Source organism: Galeopterus variegatus, unplaced genomic scaffold (genome assembly GCF_000696425.1).
Source record: "Galeopterus variegatus unplaced genomic scaffold, G_variegatus-3.0.2 Scaffold1798, whole genome shotgun sequence".
NCBI lineage: Eukaryota > Metazoa > Chordata > Mammalia > Dermoptera > Cynocephalidae > Galeopterus > Galeopterus variegatus.
In genome coordinates this window covers 186,517-206,822 of record NW_007727909.1, presented here as the reverse complement: position 1 = coordinate 206,822, position 20,306 = coordinate 186,517, and the positions used below count along the sequence as shown (strand labels likewise).

At 46.7% G+C, this 20,306-nt stretch overlaps 1 protein-coding gene across 1 annotated transcript in view; it reads right to left on the bottom strand.

Moving 5' to 3' along the window:
- Positions 1 to 1,993: 1,993 nt before the first annotated feature.
- USP22 (ubiquitin specific peptidase 22) overlaps positions 1,994 to 20,306 on the bottom strand; it is a 44,106-nt gene continuing 25,793 nt past the window's right edge. Inside the window, exons 4-13 of the mRNA XM_008579007.1 lie at positions 18,754 to 18,855; positions 17,898 to 18,067; positions 14,008 to 14,155; positions 10,784 to 10,889; positions 9,043 to 9,201; positions 6,091 to 6,217; positions 5,292 to 5,383; positions 3,594 to 3,656; positions 2,899 to 3,048; positions 1,994 to 2,062 (exon numbers count right to left, since the gene is read on the bottom strand). Coding sequence (XP_008577229.1) covers positions 2,020 to 2,062; positions 2,899 to 3,048; positions 3,594 to 3,656; positions 5,292 to 5,383; positions 6,091 to 6,217; positions 9,043 to 9,201; positions 10,784 to 10,889; positions 14,008 to 14,155; positions 17,898 to 18,067; positions 18,754 to 18,855 — 1,160 coding nt within the window. The 3' untranslated portion in view covers positions 1,994 to 2,019. The remainder of the gene's footprint in view (positions 2,063 to 2,898; positions 3,049 to 3,593; positions 3,657 to 5,291; positions 5,384 to 6,090; positions 6,218 to 9,042; positions 9,202 to 10,783; positions 10,890 to 14,007; positions 14,156 to 17,897; positions 18,068 to 18,753; positions 18,856 to 20,306) is intronic.

Here is a 20,306-nt window from a genome sequence, read left to right as displayed (position 1 = left end):
TCCTGATTAAAGGACGATAACACCTCTCCCCAAAAGAGATCTTCACTGCACAGAACACACAAGTTCTGAACACACAGAACTTGGTCACACAGGGCCATTTCTGAGCATCTGGGCCCATTCATTTTTCTGTTTCTTATTTTAAAACATGCTTCAACTTGTATTCTTTAAATGCAGAAATACAACAGAAAATGAACAGGCAAGTGCTCAAAAAACCGTATCCCTAAGGCTTTTGCCACATAGGATGACTGCAGCTGTGACTTCTAGCATTTTCTGCACTGAGCGGCAGCTGCAGCTCCCCCCCAACCTAACCAGCTTATGACCTGGATCTGGCCTGCTGCTTGCTTTTGTGTGGCCTGTCAACTAAGAATAGTTTCGCCTTTTAAGTTTTTTAAAACACTCAAAATTTCTTGACACACAAAAATTACATGCAATTCAAATTTCAGTGTCCACAAATAAAATTTGATTGCGACACAGCCACACTCGTGTGTTTACACATTATCTATGGTGGAGACTATACAGCCCACAAAGCCTACAATATAGACTACCTGGCTCTTCATGAAAAACATTTGTTGGCCTCTGAAACAGATGATCCTACTCTCTCCAGCACTGAAGATCCCACAGTTCAGATGCAGACGGGGCTCCCAAGACTAGCACAGCTTGAGAGATGGTTGTTTCACAAACTATATTAGAACAGCTTTTTCTCCCCCGGGTCCCTAGGTTGTAATTTCTCAGAAATGGATAAACAATCTAAGTTTGAGTTTGAATAGACAGATGCATGCAAAATATCTCACAAGCAACAATGCATATCGTTCTACTTCTTCAATCAGCTCTGCCAAGCTCAATCATGGAGTCATTTGATTCCTGCTATGACGGAAATGACACCAAATGTAAAGCAGGGGCACATGACCAACCTAACACGGTCTCCGCTGGAAGCTGTCAGCTTCAAATCTGATACATGAGATGGCAAGAGGTGAGAGACAGGCAATAGGACAGAAGAGCAGGAAGAAAAACAGGAGGAAGAGAACCAGTGAAACCAGTGGGGAATGCTCTGCATGCTCCACAGATGCAGACAAGAGGCCTTCACCGGCTGCAGCCCGAGTCTCCTCCAGGTGTCCACCTGCCCTTAACCAGCAGACACAGACGCTTGCACGGGGCGTTCACAGCACCAATCAAAAAGCAAGATTCACTCTCAAGAATAAAGGAGAAATGATCTAAATTTCAGTAAAAACTCAGTAATTCATTCACTTTACTATTATCACATTTATGAAATTCACCACTGTGGAAAAAGAGAAAAGGGGAGAGGGATAAGAAAATGCCTATTTCTAGAAAACCTAGAGATAACATCAGGGCCGATGCTTCCACATGCAGTTTGATGCTAAGTTATCTGCCGAACAGACGTGCTTGGAAACCCAAATGAGTGCCTTCAGTTTCCCAGGCTCTGGGGGCTGCTCTACAGCTGCTGAAAAAACGGAGGCTAAGAGTCCCACACCTAACACGGTTATCACCATGATGCACGAGACAAAGGCACTGGCAAAGTCCTCTGTCCTTGCACACTGTCTTTGTTTCCTCTACTGCTTTAATGGACCCATAATTTAAAAACAGGTGGCACCTGATTAAGCCGTGTGCTGGGCCACAGCTGAATGGAGTGCCAGGCAGAGGCTGCCCACGCGTGAGGACGCCCCAGTCTCCCGCACACACTTCTGAGGAGCACGGGAGACATGCAAGTGACAGATCTGCTCTGCCCTTCCCCACACACAGCGCACCCCGCTTAATTCTGTCTTCTGTGCAGTTCCGGTGCAGAGGCCCACAGACGAGGGTGTCTGTGTGGGAGGCAAGGTCACGTTGGGGAGGGGGTCATCGCGTGAGGGCTGCCAGCTCTTTGCCTTCATTTTTTCTGACCAGCTGCAGACACGGTTACTCGGTGTCTGTGTGGGAGGCAAGGTCACGTTGGGGAGGGGGTCATCGCGTGAGGGCTGCCAGCTCATTGCCTTCATTTTTTCTGACCAGCTGCAGACACGGTTACTCATACTCCAGGAACTGCTTGTGGTAGAACAGTAAGTACCTGCGGAGGCAGAGAGGAGGGTGCTTATGTTCTAATTCAAGATGCATCAAAACCCTAATGAGAGGATGTGTGCCCTGAGTCCATTTCTTAGTTAGACAGCTTTGGTTTTTCTGTCCCCAAGGAGGAACGGTCCTTTTGTTGGCCGGGGGCACCCACCCCAGCGCCCCCCCGCCTCAGCCAGCCTCCCACGGCCCTCTCTGCCAGCTCCCTCTCCTGTCTGCAGTGGCCGCGGCCCTTGTGTGGGGCCTGGCGTCTGGCAGGATGACGGCAGCAGGTTCCAGCCTAAACGCACCTCACCACCATCAAGGCTGTCCTCTAACACACAGCTTTTCTACATAAAACCTCCCAAGGGACTTTCCCATCGCTCAGAATACAAAGCCCAGGCCCTTGGCAGGGTTCGTGGCCACTGGCTTCGTCTCATCACTGGGGCTAGGAATCCCACTGACGGTCTAAGACTAAGAACTTAGTGAGGCTGAAGGTGAAGGAGGAAAGGGGCCTCCTGGACGCTGGAGGGGCCACGGTTTTCCAAGCCATGAAGGAATAAAACAGGGAATGGAGAGAGGAGCTGATAAAGAGCTGATGTGTTCAGTGCACACCGTGGTTAAAATAAATGACTGCTGCAATGCTCTCTGCATGAAAGGAGGGCGGCAAGGGCCTCTGGTTGGGTGCAGCCTCCTAATGAGCCTGGCATTCTACCCAGATCAAGGCCCTGTGACTTCGGCAGCTAAAGGTGAACATCCTTGAATGGTACCAGACACAGATGTGGATTTGGATGCCGATGTGGACGAGAAGCAAAGCTTCCACCGCAGGGCATGCCCTCAACCCCAGGGACATACCCTTCACTGTCCAGCACGTCCTTGATGCTGGCCTTGGTGATGATGGCATCGTCACATTTGAACCACTGATCTTTGTGCTGCCGGATGAAGCTGGTGTAGTGGCCACTCTCCAAGGTCCCTTGATGGTTAACGACTGCAAACAAGGAATACCTAGTGTGGGAGGAAAGGAGTCAGAAGAGAGAGCAGGTGACTCGGTGTCATCACCAGCAGAAGCAGACAGCCCAGGCAGGGAAGGGGTGGCCTGTGGAGCTGACCCTGATGCCCAGCGGGCCGCGCAGGGAGAGGGTACCTGGCCCTCACCAGGCCCAGCTGCTTCCTATAACCGTGTCTAGTGAAGGGGTGAGAGCATCGGGTGGAGATGCTGTACCCACTCTAGCCTTTCATTCCTTCTACAACACCAACAGCAAGAAGAACGGTACAAGGAGGAACAGAGGCCTTCTCATGTGTCAGCGAAGGCAGAGCCCAGTGGTCCAGACGGAACCTCAGTTGTGGCGAGAGCATTTGTAACACACAGGGGTGGACGGTGCTGTCCTCACAGAGGGCAGGGCAGCCAGGCTGGGCAAGCAGGTCAGTGGCCACAAGACATAAGAGCTGTGCTGATGCCGCTGCTACGTGCACCACCCCGAGACCCCGGTGGGCCTCCCTGCAGGGCTCCCAACCAGAGAGGCCCAGGACACAGGCCATGCATCACTCACTTGTTATCGTTACTGAGACTGTCCGTGGGCTGCTGGTACTGTCCGTTCATCCTGCTCTCTTTGCTGTAACAAACACCAGCAAAACTCAGCATCATTTAAGGTAATTATGAAAGAGACACAAAACTCTAATGATAACATCAGCAGTTACTGAAGGCCTACCATGCCAGACACTGTGACGGTGCATTTTCTGTGTGCTTTCTAGTTCTCCCAACAACTCCGTTTCAGGCAGAAATTACCCCCATGTTACAGTCAGGAAACAAGCTCAGGCTGTGAAGTGTACACCCGGGCCCCAGAGCTACATGGCCATGCCTCTTGATTAGTCAATATTGGATCCTCTCTTGAGCGGGACCACAGGGCCATCTGCTTCTGGATGGGCTTCACTCACAAAGGAAGTTGGATCTGGGATGCTTTTGCTTTATTTGTGATACACCAGATGGTGAAAGTTCTCATCCCCACACAGGTAGAGGGATAGTTTTGGAAAGTATGTTAAGTCCACTGAACACCTGAACAGTTGCTTCCTCAAAAAGAACCAAGGTTACTGCTACTTATTTTGCTACCAGCACATCTTCTGGTAAGATGGGGGGAAGCAGTGCTGGAAACGTGGAGCGGCAAGCTCTATTTAGTGCGTTTACCTGCTGCTATCAGCTGAAACATGAAGATCTTGAAGCCCCTGACAGCAGCAGTAGCACCACTACCTCCCTGGACACGTGAAATCATGCTTGGGTTGTCTCACTCTCCCAGGTGCAGGGTGGCAACATGGAGCAGTAATTCTGATGGTCTTGTTTTATTTGAGACAGTCACTTGTGTACCACAGAGGCAGGACCACCACAAGAAAGGGCACAAGCAAGATGCCAATAACTAACAAAAGGCAATTCGCTGTAGATGGTGCAGGGGGCAACCTCCGTCCACATTTCAACTCTCAGGATCTGTGCATGAGACCCTATTTGTAAAAAAGGTCTCTGCACATGTAATTAAATTAAAGATATCATGATGAGATCATCCTGGATGATCTGGGTGGGCCCTAAACCCAATGACCAGTGTCTTCAATAGAGAAGAAGAGAAGAGATCAGACACAGACTCGATGGCCTTGTGGCCAGGGGGACAGGGGAGGGGTCTGGCCACAAAAGGAACGCCTGCAGCTCCCAGAAGACAGAAGCGCGAGGAACAGAATCTTCCCTACACACTTTGGAGGTGCGGCTCCGCCAACACCTTGATCCCGGTTTTCTTGAGAGTTAAATTTAGAACAGAATCTTCCCTACACACTTTGGAGGTGCGGCTCCGCCAACACCTTGATCCCGGTTTTTTTGAGAGTTTAAGTGTCTACGATATAAAGATTTGAAAATAAGAAAAATGGAGTCTACAACTGTAAAATCAACTATTTTTATCTGTTATTTCAAAATCTAGTCCATCAACTAAAATGCTACCTTCTTGCTGTGACCCCACCTGGATGACTTCTCAAGTGTGAAAGTTGATAAAGAAATGCTGAGGGAAAGGCAAAGCAGGAACAGTGTATCTGAGGAAAAGCAACTCACTGAAACACACGTGTCCTGGGTTAAGATCGGGATGAATAATTAGGTCCTGGAAGGCACCGTTTATACTCGTTTCCATGTTCACCCCGACACAGAGCCCAGTGCTGGACTCCTGCCCTAACAGGGCCATTCTCCTGACCATGACACAGGTGAACAAACTCTTTCCTACCTGGAGGCCATGAAGGGGGTCATGTCCAGCTCCAGGGGGAAGGACACGTAGGTGGTGATCTTCCGCCTCAGCTTGGCCGAGTGTTCAAATCGCTACAGAAACGAGGAGGGTGAGGGGAGCAGGTGATGCCACGTCAGCTCACGGGCTTGGCAGCTTCCTCCAAGGACACTCTCTGAGCCTCTTACTTTACTTCTGAACTGCCCTTTGGCCACACCTAGAGCTTACAGACTCAATATACAACGTTAACCAGGGATGTGTTTGCACCAGACAAAAGACGTTCCTTTGATGAGATCAAGGGCCACCAAATACAGCTAGGGAGCTAGGAATGGGTTTTTCACATTTTGGAGGGCCATAAAATAAAAAAGAATATGTAATAGAGATCATATGTGGCCCATGAAGCCTAAAATATTTACTATGTGGCCTTTCACAGAAAAAGCCTGCTGACTCTCGACTGGATCACAATGCTGAAGGTCTTTGTTCTAAAGTAAAAGAAACTTGGGGAAGGAGGAAACGGAAGAACTTGGATAGGAGAAGTAATAAAACCTTAATACCTCTCCACCCCAATAGAGTAACTCACATCCTATTTTTATTATGAGGCAAATACTTTTGTTTACAAACCCCAACCTCTCAGGAACAGACAGGAAAAATCATAGCTCACATCCTCTCGTTTCTTTAGCTTTCCTTACTAACTCACTGCAATTAGAAAACACACTCTGCACAGCACACCAGTAAGCTGCAAGCTGTACTGTGAACTAAAAATCAAGCCCGCACTAGAGCTGGCAGTTTCTGGAATGCATACTTTGAGATGAAAACAGGCTACGATGGGCAGCTTCTTCATGGTGAGCTGCTTCGTGGACTCCTGGTAGCTGTGGCAACCGCTACACTTGATCTTGGCGCTGCTTCCCAAGTGCTCTGGTCTGGTAAATCTGCAAAAGATGGGAGAGGTAACAGACAGGAAGAAGAGAGCAAAGAGGCATTTTATCACTCTCAATAGGTTGATTTCCCTACTAAAAACACACGCACACAGTTAAGGACGTTTATAATTTCACAATGAAAAACAGAAGCTATTTCTTCCTTCGCCTTCTCTATCTCATTGAAAAATATTTATTTTTTAAATCTAGATTTTAAAAATTTCTTCTTGGTTATCGACACAAGTTTTTCAGAATAAAGCAAATGCAATCTTATTTCAGTCTGACACATCAGCCACCTGGAATCCAGAGTTTCAACACCACTGTGGATTCCAAATTGTCTGCCGTCAACAATAATTTCACTTTTGTGGTTCTAAAAAGTGCCCTGTCAAGCAGCAACACTGAGCTGACACTCCTCCCGAGTGCCACGGCTGCCTCCCATGACATGTCTTCCCCTGTCCCACTCTCTAGAAGAGAAGCCACAGCATTTTGAGGATTACGTTCCTCAAGGCATCACAGCTTGCAACATACTGTGAAAACTCCTGGTAAAAGGGTTTCTTTTATTTCAAAGGTAACCTGAGAAAGTGTCATTCTGATGTGTCTACTTTAGGACACTGTGCTGCTGTGTCTGTAGGTCCCTGTAGCTCGCTGGCTGAGGAGCTGGGCTCCCTCCCCTAGATGGCCCCCAATGGCACCTTGTAGCAGGAAGCAGGAAGTGACTCTGCTAAAACCGGTTTCAGCTGCTCCAGACCAAACCACCAGGCCACCAAAAAATACTTATCTTTAATATTTTGTTTAAATAAAAACTCTGGGGAAATGGTAATAATTTTGTAACTACCCTACAACTCAGCAACTGAATGTCTCAGAAAAATGAATGGCCTATGTTCACATAAAAACTGTACACAAATGTTTATAGCAGTTTTATTCATAATAGTCAAAAACTGGAAACCCACTTATCCTTCAACAAGTGAATGGTTAAACAGACCGAGACGTCCATACCCTGGAACAATGAAAGGATGAGACTATGATACACGCGGCGCCCTGGGTGGCTCTCCAGAGAATCGTGTGAGTGAAGAAAGCCAATCCCAAAGGTTACACTTTACGTGATTCCATTCCCGTGACATTCTCGAATGTGAAGTTTATGCAAATGGGGGACGGATGCACGGGCTGCCGGGGCTGTGGGGGAGGTGGCTGCGGGCCCTGTGGTGAGGGAGTGTGGCAAACTTCTGTGTCAGTGTCAGATCCTGACCGATACCATGCCACAGCGCCGTGGGTGCTGCCATGGGGGACACTGGGTAAAGGGGCATGGGATCTCTGTGTTATTTCTTACCTGGCATTGGAAACTACAATTACCTAAACACAGAAAGTTTAATTTAAAAAAATGAGATGTCTGGAGAAATGGTAATTTTCTAACAGTGAAGATTATGTCATATAAAGGCTGCCTCGGACAAGTCGGTGGGCATTTCCTGCACAGGTGGTAGCTACTGAAGACAAGACCCCCAAAACAGATGTTTCCATATAGTGCATGCCAAATTTTAAACTTTAAAGTTTAAAACAAACAAAAAATTCTATCTTTCACAACCAGGAATGGAAGCCCCTGTTTATCCTGCGGAAATTCCGCCACCTCGCCTAGGGCAAGCCAGGGCCCCTCCCGACAGCTGACCTCTCCTATCAGCTCTGTCATCCAGTCGCAGAAGGTGCTTCAACACAGCCTGGAGATGGGGTCACACAACCTCTCCTGGCAACCTCCTGGTGCCATCACAAGCCCATGGCGTCCCACCACGTGCAGCTCTGCACAGGCCAGCTCGTGAGATGCGGATTCTCCCTCATTGCCTGCTTTTGGCAGAGTTTCACTCGTACTGAAATTTATGACTAAATTTAATTCAGTAGTAAAGACACTTGAAAAATGTGTTTGGTTTCGGTTATTCACTTGTTTCCCAAATTAAAAATTTGATACTCCATTCTGTGTCTGGACCCATCAGTGGGACAAAGTTGATGCATTTTAAATTCTAAACATGCAAATGTGGGCCTATAACGAGATAAAAACCAAAACGCTTGTGCCTCTGCTAAGGAATACTTCACTCAACAAGGGCTCTTCTGCAGTCAAGGACTCCTCCGCAGTAACCTTTGATTAATGCAAGTAAAAGAAAATAAAGTTAAGACACAACTGTACTTGATTAAAGTTTAGGAATGTTTCTCCTCTTTCCGCAACTGTGAGGACTCCTCCGCAGTAACCTTTGATTAATGCAAGTAAAAGAAAATAAAGTTAAGACACAACCGTACTTGATTAAAGTTTAGGAATGTTTCTCCTCTTTCCGCAACTGTGTGCTACAGCTACTTAAATCCTAAATCTTATCACTTATCTAAATTGATAAAGTAAGTAAAGTGCAGAACACCACGAATGTGTGTTAATTGCTTGCGGAAAAGGCATGTACCACTGAGCAAGGGGCCAGCCCTCAGCTCGCACTCTGACACGGGTCATCCACCACAGAAGACGAGGGGATTCCCGTTTTGCTCTTTGGCTCTCGGCTCATTTACAGGGTGGAGTGGGATTGGAATAGTAGCTTAGGATGCAGGTTCCCTGCAATGCAAAGCTGGTGGGCAGAAATGTCTTGTCACCTTGCCAGGAAAAAAAAGACAAACTAGTATGAGCTACTGAGCATCAGCTGTAGCCAACTGCAGGTTAGAGGTGTATCTTCTGTCAATGCACTATCCTGGACACGTGAAAGAAAGATCCTAGTTTGGTTCTGAATTCAGGCCTTTGCTCTGATCGACCATTGCTTCCACACAGCCCTCCTGCGAGGAAGACGCTGCTTCTCTGCGCGAGTGTGGCGATGTCTTACCTTCGCAGGCAGTCCGTGAGCGTAGTGGTTCCTGATATATGGCTCTCCCCATTCACCACGCTGCCCTCGCTCCCGGGGCTCAGCGGCCAGAATGGGGTGGAAGAGCCAGGCAGATCTAAACTGATGTCCCAGAAGGGGTCTATTGTGGTGGAGACGCCACTGGAAGCAAAAGGAGATCAAGACACATGTGAGGACACCTGCTGTGCTCCAGAGGCAGCCCCTGGTAGAGGGCATCTCAGCACCCTTTCCCAGCTCTGTCCTTCTGACCCAGTGACATCTCAGGTCGGTCGAAGCAGACATGCTCACTCCCAACATGTGGCCCAGAGAGGGACGTGTGCAGACCACATAAGGTAAGGGCTGCTGCTAAGGTAATGGTTTCTGAACCTGGAAGATCATCACGATCATTTAGGGATTTTTCTGGAAGAGTATAAATTCCCAGGCTTCAGGTCCAGAGGCTCTGAATCCATGAGTCTACCTCAGCTGCATATGAGACTGTAAGATCATTAACCGGAAGCTGGGACCTGCTACCCTAAGTGGCAGTGGAGACCCCCAAGCACATTCCACAGAGCGCACAGCCGGGCACAGCTGCACTGCTGGTCGTTCAATGCTGTATTGAACAAGGCCCATGCCTTCCTAGAGATTTACTTCACAATATAAAAAAGGGAACTCACACATCGGGAAATTTACTACAGATATTTAGTTATTTTTTTCTCTGTCCCAACGAGTGACAGCCGCCACTGGTATAATCCCAGGGCAAGAATGTAAACAAGAGTTTCCTCTTAGCACCAGCTCCCAAATCCTGGCCACACTGCCTGGGGGAGGATCTGTGCAAGTGCTCACAGATATTAAACAGGATACCTATCAATCAGAGACGACCTCCTGATAATGGAACTCAGGAGTTAAGGGCCAGTGAGGTCTAAACTGTTTAAAGCCAAGGCTCAAAATGATTTAAGCTACTTAAGAGAAAGCCACGTCTGTGCAAGAGGCAGCGCTGACCCTTCTTCACTATCTAGTCCACCCTACACAGACTGCAAGTGGTAATCCATTGTGCACTCTGAAATAATTTAGTGGATCATAACCAGGGTTTAAAAAATTGGAGTGGAATAAAAAACATCAGTGTGCACCAAGGTTGAGTCAGAGAGCTCCTCTAACCGAACAAAAGAATGGATTCTCTGCCAGGCACTAAAAGCTCAGAGCTCTAGGCAGATACTATACCTGTAAAAGAATTAGGGGTGATATATCGAAGAAAGTGGAAAAGGAAACATGAAATGATTAAAACTAACACACTTTGGAGCATGTATGTCAAAAATCTGCCAAATATGATCTATCCCTGGGTTCCTGGGAACAGCAGCAGCAGACACACTCCTGGGGACAGAAGTTGGGAGGGCCAAATGCAGCACCTTCAGCACTCAGGGAGTCTGCTAATGCCTCTCGTGTTTTTCTATTAGAGTTATTTTATCTCAACAAATGACCATGGCATAGTTGTTTACATGAACTGTCTCCTGCTTATCATCTGGTTGCTGCTGCAGATGCTCCACTAAGAGCCAAATAACCTAGAGAGCAGGATGGCAATGCCAACCGTGCTTTAGGCTTAAGGGTCCACTTTAGAAACCTCTCAGAGCACAGTTCTGCCAGCTGGGAAATGCACTGTGATGCTGGCACGGCCTGGCGGGCTTGGACATTGCAGGATGTCTGACGCTCTGCTGAGGGTGAGCTGTACAGACGCCCACCCCACACTTACTGGCAGACCTGGCAGGTGACGTCCGACTGCAGCCCACCCGTGAAGATCTGGTCTATGATGCAGTTGCAGTGGTTGGGGTTGTTGGCCTTCTTCCCGTTATCGTCACCTGGGGACAGACCACGGTTCTGTGATTAGCATCTGTGCACCACAAAGACAGCGAGTTCCCAGGAGAAGCGCACGTTTACCCGGCAGAAGCGCTAGGAAGGCAGAGTGCAGGCACCTTAAGGGTGTGTGAAGATATTTACCAGTTCAGCAGAAGGACTTGGCGGAGGATCTCATCACCATTTAATTTGATGAGAAATCACAGAACCTGCATTACTATTATTCTTCTTTCCCTATGAAGATCTCCTTAGCTTCTATCTTGGCCACAAAGTATATCTGATGCCCAATAATCAAGTAAGGCTACTGACTGCCCTTTTCATATACAGAATAACTGAATAAACACTTTTCCAGTGAGAAGGCTGAACATGTTGTAGGCGAAATACTCCCAGGGAAGCCCCTACCTCTCCTCAACTAGAGAAAATGTTCCCTCACTGCATAAAGCACCATAGCACAACTCCATGCAGGTGTTTCCCTATCAGCTCCTGCAACTGGAACCTCAGGCGGACAGCTGATGTCTCGGGTCAATTGTGTCTGGAAGTACCTCTCCCACCCTCTCCCTTCAATACACATTTTATTCGTGTGTGTAGATAAATGAATGCAAAACTCATGTAGTGGATTATATATTCAAATATGGCTTATATTGTATGTAACTTTCATTCAACTAAACAATAAGGATGAAGTGTGCGGCCATCTGTGTATATATTACACGTCAAAAAGTTGAATTAGGGCTGGCCAGTGGCTCACTTGGGGGAGTGTGGTGCTGATAATGCCAAGGTTAAGGGTTCAGATCCCAGTACCAGCCAGCCACCAAAAAAAGTTGAATTGAATTGTTACAGAGGAATAAAGAATGGCCACTGAGTCCTCTGACAGCAGTTGACCAGAGTTTATTTGGGAGAAAACGCCACCCAGAAGAATCTCAAATTCAGGGACAAAATGTTAGGATACTACAAAATACATACAGGAAGGTGCAAAGAAAAATGAACGGGAAGGGCCGGCCCAGTGGCACACTCGGTAGAGTGCAGCGCTTGGGAGTGTGGCAGAGCTCCCGCTGAGGGTTCGGATCCCATATAGAGACCGGTCCGCTCACTGGCTGAGCGCGGTGCGGGCCCAACACCGAGGGTTGCGATCCCGTTGCCGGTCACGAAAAAAGACAAAAAAAGGAAAAAAAAAATGAACGGGAAGATGCTGTGGAGGCTGCAATGACATAAAGGACTATGCACAGTCGGGCACATGGCGGCTGGGGCAGCCTCGCTCCAGGGTCTGATGATTGCCCTTCTAAGAACCCCTTACATTCCTCTCCACACATTCCAGATGGAATAGTTTCATCATTTTTTGCTTATATAAAAAATTTAATAGCAACCCATTTCCAAATAACTGATTTTTAGAACAGATTTCCACTGGTTACAGAAGGCTCTTGATTATTCTTGTCAGGCGCTTAGAGTGATAATCTCTCACAGACAGACGGCTCTTTTCTGTTTGTATGTTATACATCACACTAGGAATCCAAACCTTACTCAAGCCATTAAGCAACTTTGATTCCTAGGGCAAGCATTAAAAGGATCATGTTATGTCTTCGGTAAAAAAAATTTAAGTACCAAAACCCCCAGAACTCTAAGCCATGACAGTTGATGAAAACAAGCCATCTTGTCTCAAGTGTGGGCTGCTTCTGGGCCGGGACCTCCGACTCTGCAGCACATCTGAGAGTGCCACAGGCCCTGTCAGCACAGCCCTGAGGTGATAAGGGCACCAGGAGAGCCAGCTCATGAGCTGTTGACAAAGTGACCCGGAAAAACATGGCTTTATTCTTTAAAAGATAAAATTAGCCTATGAGATACTGCCTATGACTAGCTGGACCAGCCAGCCCAGAGGCCACAGGTAACCCAGTAAATCTGTTACCTCAGCATGGTGGCTCTCAGAGAGTGGCACCTGAACCAGCAGCATCAGAACCACCTGAGAACTAAGTAGGAATGAAAAATTCTGCCCTCCCCCCAGGCCTACTGAATTGGCAATGCCAGCAGTGTGTTAAGCAGCCCACAGGTGACTGACCCACACTCGTGTTTGAGAACCACACCCTTCAAACTGGGAACTCAGTGGGGTGGGGGAGGAACTGATCTTGGCTCTCATTATTCAGTCCTAATCTCCCACTTCCAGCCCTAAGAGCTGCTGCCCGCCCCCCAACTATCAAAACCCACACATACCTGAGACCCTCCATGAGGACACTACCTTCTGGGCCAGGCTGTGGGTCTATGGTATGAGAGAATCCAAGTCCCAATAAGATCCCAAGAGACTTTAAAATTAAACAGCTGGGCTAGACGGTTAGCTCCGCTGGTTAGACCACAGTGTTACAACACCATGGTTAAGGGTTCAGATCCCTGTACTGGCCAGCCACCAAAAACAAAATTAAAAAAAATTAAAGTAGGGCCGGCCTGTGGCTCACTCGGGAGAGTGCGGTGCTGATGACACCAGGGCCACGGGTTCGGATCCTATATAGGGATGGCCGGTTTGCTCACTGGCTGAGCGTGGTGCTGACAACACCAAGCCAAGGGTTGAGATCCCCTTACCGGTCATCTTTTAAAAAAAAAAAAAAAAAAAATTAAAGTAAAGGACGTTGGCTGGAATCAGGGTCAGGGAGGAACTGGCAGGTGCACAGGTTCACTTCTGTGCCCCAGCTCTCTCTGGTTATTTTAGAGCAGCAATAAGTCTTTTTGAGACTCCCCCAGGAGAGGGAGATGGTTTTCATGGTTCAGCTGTATTTGGGGAGTGTTCAGAAGCCTCAGGCCCGAGGACCCAAGAGCCATCATGGCAGGCAGAGGCCACAGGGGCAGGGGTGCAGCGAGGGCTCCAGATGTGGCTGCTCACCATGCCGGTCACGGAGGACCAACTGCCAGGCTGCTGCACCCCTGCCAGGTCAGAAAACACCACCAAACAATCTTCTCTTAACAACAAACTAGAAAGAACCTCTTTGAGGGAACTATGGCATTTTTCTTATTGAAAGAAAAGAAAACCACAATTACAAAGTCTGTCACGCATATCAAATATGCCACCCGCCCTGTTTTCCATGTGCGCACACAGTCCCCTGCTGCCCCTGACAAAGGCGCTGGGCGGCAGGAGCGCGAGCCCACCTTTGCAGTGCCGGTGGAGCACGTCCAGGGCCGCGATGAGGAACTCGTGGGCGTCCTGCTGCTCATACCCCGCCAGGTGCCGCGCGTGAGTCCACACCAGGTGCAACAGCTTGTACGGGATGTGCGGGGACCGGTGCCCCGAGTAGAACTGCTCAGGGAGAAGGAAAAGGAAAACTGCTCGACTCACTGAACACTTGGGTCCAAATAAAAATCAGTTTGCAAAAAGGAAAAAGAAAATGGAATCATTTCTATCAAACTAGCAACAACCAATTCTAGGCAGCTGTTGTATATTTTTGCGTTGTGTGTGCTAAGTGTTCAGAGGCTAGCCCGGAGGTAACCGCAGTCAGCGCCAGGGCTGGCCAGCCAATTCTCTCCAGTGACTCTGCTCAGGATCCCACACCTGGCGGTGCATCTTCCAGTCCACAGCTCCCTAACTAGGGAAGATTCCACAGAGGGTTCTCGCCTGTTCAGATGCAGAAGCAGGAACATGCGAGACCATCTGACATTAGACTTCAGATTTTACCATCTGAGCCAGCATTAATTTTGCTTAGAACAGGTGCATAATGTACCTTTAAGACAGATTCAAAATTCTACATTATGAATTCTAAAAATAATCATGAAAACAAATGACATGGTAAAAAGTGTACCTATTAATAGATAATAATGAAATCAGCTTTGTTCTTAAGTTCCAAAAGGGCTTATACACTCAAGACACACACTAGATATTAACTGGAAGTTAACAGAATCAGCATGAGGTGGGCAAGAAAGGAAGAAATATCAAATTCCTAAACAGGCTTAATAAGGATTACACTTATAAGATAGTAAAAGGTGAGAGTTGGAGAAGAGCTGTAAGGAAGAGATGCTAATGTGTCATCTGATAAAGAGAAGAATTAGGAACTACTGTCAACAGGTAACAGAAAACAAAACTGCTCATACTAACAAAGAAGGACAAGGTGGCTAAACCACGCGCTGAACCCCCGTCAGTGAACACTGTAACTCAGGAGGCAAGTGCCCGCCACATCGATCAGGACTCGTGTTTGAAAGTGTTTTAGATTAATAGAATTTCCGTAAGTTGCAAATATGCAGTTTTCATTACATTAGCTGTAAAACAGATACCTACAATAGATTATGTGGTAGAAATCCAACAAAAAGGCCAAATCTCTAAACAAACAGCATGAATACCTCTCCACATATGCATGAGAGACCCCAAAGATCAGGCTACAGAGCAGTGGTTCTCCAAGTGCAGTCCCTGGACACTGGGCCAGCAGTAGACACACACCACTAAATGTGCATTCAACTAAATAACAGAGATCCAAAATACATGCTGCAAAAACTAGTGAAACTGAGTGGAGTAATAGACAAACCACAATTACAGCTGGCGATTTCAAAATTCCTCTTTCAGAAACATGGAAGAGCACACAGAAAAGATCTGTCAGTGAGGATACGGAAGAACCCATTATCACTACATAACATTCCTCTGTTCCTGCTGACAACCTTTTTCTAAATTGGAATGTAAGACTGGTTCACCATTTGAAAAAAATCAAAGAATTTTACGTTAACAAAATTAAAAAATCAAAATTAAAAAGCCATCTCAACAGCTATAGAAAAAGCATTTGAAAAAGGATAAAATCCATTCATGATACCCTCAGCAAACAGGGATTAGAAAGAAATTCCTCAACCTGCTGAAGTGCACCTAAGAAAAACGCACAGCTAAGTCACACTCGATCAAGACAAAGCTAGGACGTCCGCCTTACCACTCTTACCCACCCTTATCCCGGAAGCCCTACACTGTAAGGCAAGGAAAACAAGTAAAAGACAGAGACTGGAAAGAAACAAACCCACCCTTCTTTCTTCAAATTTATGATGGGAAAATTTACGTAGAAAATTCCAAAGAATCTAGAAAAAATTACTAGAACTAAAAAATGAGTTACCAAGGTCACAGGACAAAGATGAATACACAAAAATTATTTCCAGATACTAGCAATGAACAATTAAAAACTGAAACTAAAAACAGTACTACTTATGACAGCACCAAAAACATGAAATACTTAGGGATAAACATAACGGAATATGTGCAAGATTTGTATACTGACAATCACCAAACACTGATGAGAAAAACTGAAGACCTAAATAAATGGAGAGAGATACTGGAGAGAAACACTAATTTCCACACGAAAACCTGTATATAAAAGTTTACCACGGTTTTATTCTTTATCGCTAGAAATTGCAATCAACCCAAATATGTCTGAATGGGGAAATGGACAGCTGAGCTGCAGCCCACCATACAATGGAATATTACTCAGCAATAAAAAGCAGCAAATTTCTGACACATGCAACAACATGGGTGGAATCCCAACGTACCACAATAAGCAGCAGCCAGACTCGGAAAGGCTGCTCACTACATACTTTCACCTACAGGACATGCTGGGAAAGGAAACTCAGGGACAGAAACAGACTGGTAGCCACCAGGGGCTTAGGTGTTGGAGGGGCGGGGGGGGGGGGGCCTTTTTTCTGTATTGACCTTTGTCCTGTGACTGTACTAACTCATTTTTTAGTTCTAGCAACTTTTTCTAGATTCTTTGGCATTTTCTGTGTAAATAATCCCATCATAAATTTGAAGGGCACGAGGGAGTTTTGGGAGGTGACAGAACTTTTCTTTGCCCTGCGCGTGGCAGTAGTTACATACCTGTGCATTTCTCTGACTTCACAGATCTATACACTAAAAGGTAAATTTTACTGACTGTAAACTATACCCTAAAAAACCCTAAGTTTTAAAAACAATCTATGAGAGATGAATTTATCGCCTAATAGCAGCCCAGGTGAAACTATTGACAACCACCCACTTATTTCTCAATTGTACCCTTCTTTCTCCTATTCTGGTCCTCCAATAGTTTGATTCAGCCTGTTTGCTGCAGTGACCCCAGTAGTTAATGGTATGCTGGAGGTACTTAGTAACAGGTTAGGCTAGACCCGAGGTCAGCAAACTTTCTCTGAAAAGGGCCAGATAGTAAGTAATTTAGGCTTTGCAGGCCAGATTGTCTCTATCCAACTACTCAACTCTGCAGCTGTAGCACAAAAGCAGCCACTGACCAACATGTAAGAGAACAGGCATGGCTCTGCTGCACTCAAAAGTCATCCACAAAAGCAGACGAGGCCGCGTTTGCTGTGCGGGACACCTGAGAACATCTGGGTCCTCTCAGCAACCTGCAGGGCTGCACCAGCCCCATGTGTTAGCTGGGATTAACTGAGTTATTTCAGCTCTGAGCACCCTGTCTGAGTTTGCTGAGTTGGCAGGTGCTGCTGGGGCTCCAGCCCGAGGCCCGAGCTCCATCATGCTCTCATCCTTTGGTTAGAGACAGATGTGCATAAGCCCACCACGGTGCAGCCTGTGATCAGATCAAGGGCTCAGAGCCTGGTGTGCAGGGCAGAGGCTCACAAAGACAGAGGCCTCTGATGAAGTGGACTTGGAAAGTTTTGACTATAGAGGAAATCCACGAACCTTGAAAACAAAGCAGGAAAGTGGCGTGTGCACCCCTACACACCTTCCTGAACCAGGATGGCAGACAACGGAGGAAGGGGTGGAATCACCCGTGTCTACAGAGACAAATGTTACCCACCATCAACTCTCTGCCATGCCCCTTTCAAGGGGCTCTTCTCTTTCTCATCCTGAGTCATCAGTGTGCCTCTAAAAATCATGCCAACAGATTCTTATCTAACCATTCCTTTTGGAAAAACTGTCTTCTATCATAAATGTACATATTAAATATTTACTACAGAAAGTTCAAGAAATCTGCCTTCCTTTATTATAGGCAATCATATTTTATTTTTTGAAAAAGGGCAAGAGAAAGTAGTTGCAGGAAGGTTCCACTGCAGAAGTTCCCAGTGCTCACCTCCTGAAACAGCGAGGACATCTCACAGACCAGACAGGAGCTGGGACTCTGCATCTCACAGCGGTGCCTGTCGGACAGGAAGAAGTCCCGCAGAAGTGGCGTGTGGGTCAGGGCCTGGACGATGCAGTTCATGAAGCACGTGTTCCCGAGGTTGATCAGCCCTCGCAGACCTGGAGGGAAGCCACGCAAGAGCAGGAGTTACTTGTACACTCTACTGCATGCGCTCCTGAATCCCAGGGGCTTCCTGTACATGCACACGTTCTGTCCTTTTCTTTTATTCATTCATTTAAGAAGCAAGAAAAGAGCAAGGGATGTAGTAGCATTTCTCTAATTTTTACGCTACTTTTATATGGACCGTACTGAGGAATGTTCACCATCATCACCCTCCTCCCACTCTGGCCATTATATGTTTTGACATATTTTCTACGATAGGTCAGGCCAGAATGGAGCCACTCTTAACAAACAAAAAAGCCTTAAAAATATTTTCCTCAACTCTTAGAAAACCCAGAGAACACTCTCACATATATGTATGTCATTTTCTCTCCCTGAAGATGACCATACCCAGCTTCATCGTGGCCAGAATAAACTTGGGACCTTTTACAAGGAGACTCTAAGGGCCCGGGCAGGGGCTGCTTCTGCCCATCACTCTGTGCCCCAAGCCTCCGTCAGGTCTCTGCAGAGAACAGGTGCTCAAGACCTGGCTGTTGAGCAAACCAATAACTGACAGGTACACAGGGCTTAGATGGAACCACACTGAGTTATAAAACCCACAATTGTGCAGTTACTCTAAAACCTGACAAAGAAGCCTGACTAGGAGTGAAAAGAGACCAGACTCTGAACACTGTCCTCCACTCACCTATGGTGCAGTTAGAGGTGATCTTTCTCCTTTTTGGGTTGTGTTTCAGCAGTTCAAGCTCCCGTTTGGTTGGTTCCCAAGTTGAAAACTTCTCTCCAACACCTAAGCAGATGAAGGGCAGTTCCAGGTGGTGTTAAGCTATATTTTCATCAAGTATGTTTACAAATAAAATTGTGATGACACACTATCCACCGGGTTGTATTTCAAAGAGGAACATCCATAACATTAAGAATTTCTAAAACCCTACAGTGCCGAGACAGGCTAAACAGAACACTTGAAGGAGTTTCTCTCGGAGAGTGTGCTGTGCGTAAGCTATGATTCCTGCAAGAAGGAAAGCAACACCTCCAACTAAAGCCATCCGAACACTAATGCCAAGATAGGTTTTTCCAAATGTCTTCAGTCCTTGAGTCAAGAGACTGCACCATCAGCACCAGTGGGAACTACCTGGCAACTAAGATGAAGGATTCTCTTGCAGATGAGTGAAGCTGACAGAGAAAAAATGCACTTTTGGGCAAACTAAAAAAGACCCAACAGTTGAACAGCTGTATCCCATAAAAGATTCAAACCAAAGACGATGATGGTTTAAATGCTAATAAGCATCATATTTCATCCTAGTACACACCCTATTCACTCAGAGGTACTTGTTCCATGCTACCTAATATTCCTTCATAATTCAATAAACTTTAAAAAAGAGACAGCACCTCGCAAGCAGATGGAATTACAGAATAATTTTGGAAGAATTCTATTTTATCACAGGACATGCATTTCTTTTTTTTTTTTTCCTTTTTGTCTTTTTTCATGTCCGGCAACGGATCGGAACCCTCAGTGTTGCACCCGTACCGGACCGGGACCGGCAACAGGATCGCAAACCTCGGTGCTGCGCCCACACCTTGCTCAACCAGTGAGCGGGAACTGGTCTGTATGTGGGATCCGAACCCTCGGCGGGAGCGCCACCGCACTCCCAAGCGGCGCACTGTAGCAGTGCGCCACCGGGCCGGCCCAGGACATGCATTTCTTACCCCTGTGGTTTAAGTGTTCTGCACAAAGAAATAATATACCCACACTTAATTGCAATGTTATTAAATTTTTCAAGGGGAAAAGAATAGCGAAAAACAAGTCAAAGGGATCTGTATTTAAAAAGACCTGTTATTAACAACACCACAACTAAGTGTGGGTATATTATTTCTTGTGCAGGACACTTAAACTCCAAAAAATATCTGTTAAACACAAATAATTTTGATCACTGAGAGTACCTGTTTCTATTCTTCCATTAAACAAGGGGCTATGTCTAATGGAGAACAATCAAGGCACAAATGTGTACAACAGGTGCCCAGTTTACATGTACCCTTTGTAAACAGTGGTGGTCCTGCTGCTTGAGAGATGAGATGCTCACTGTCAACTGGGGCAGATTATACTCATCACTGTCATTTTTGTGTGTGTGTGTCTTTTTTTTGTGTGTGTGTGTGACCGGTAAGGGGATCGCAATCCTTGGCTTGGTGTCGCCCGCACCACGCTCAGCCAGTGAGCGCACTGGCCATCCTCATATAGGATCC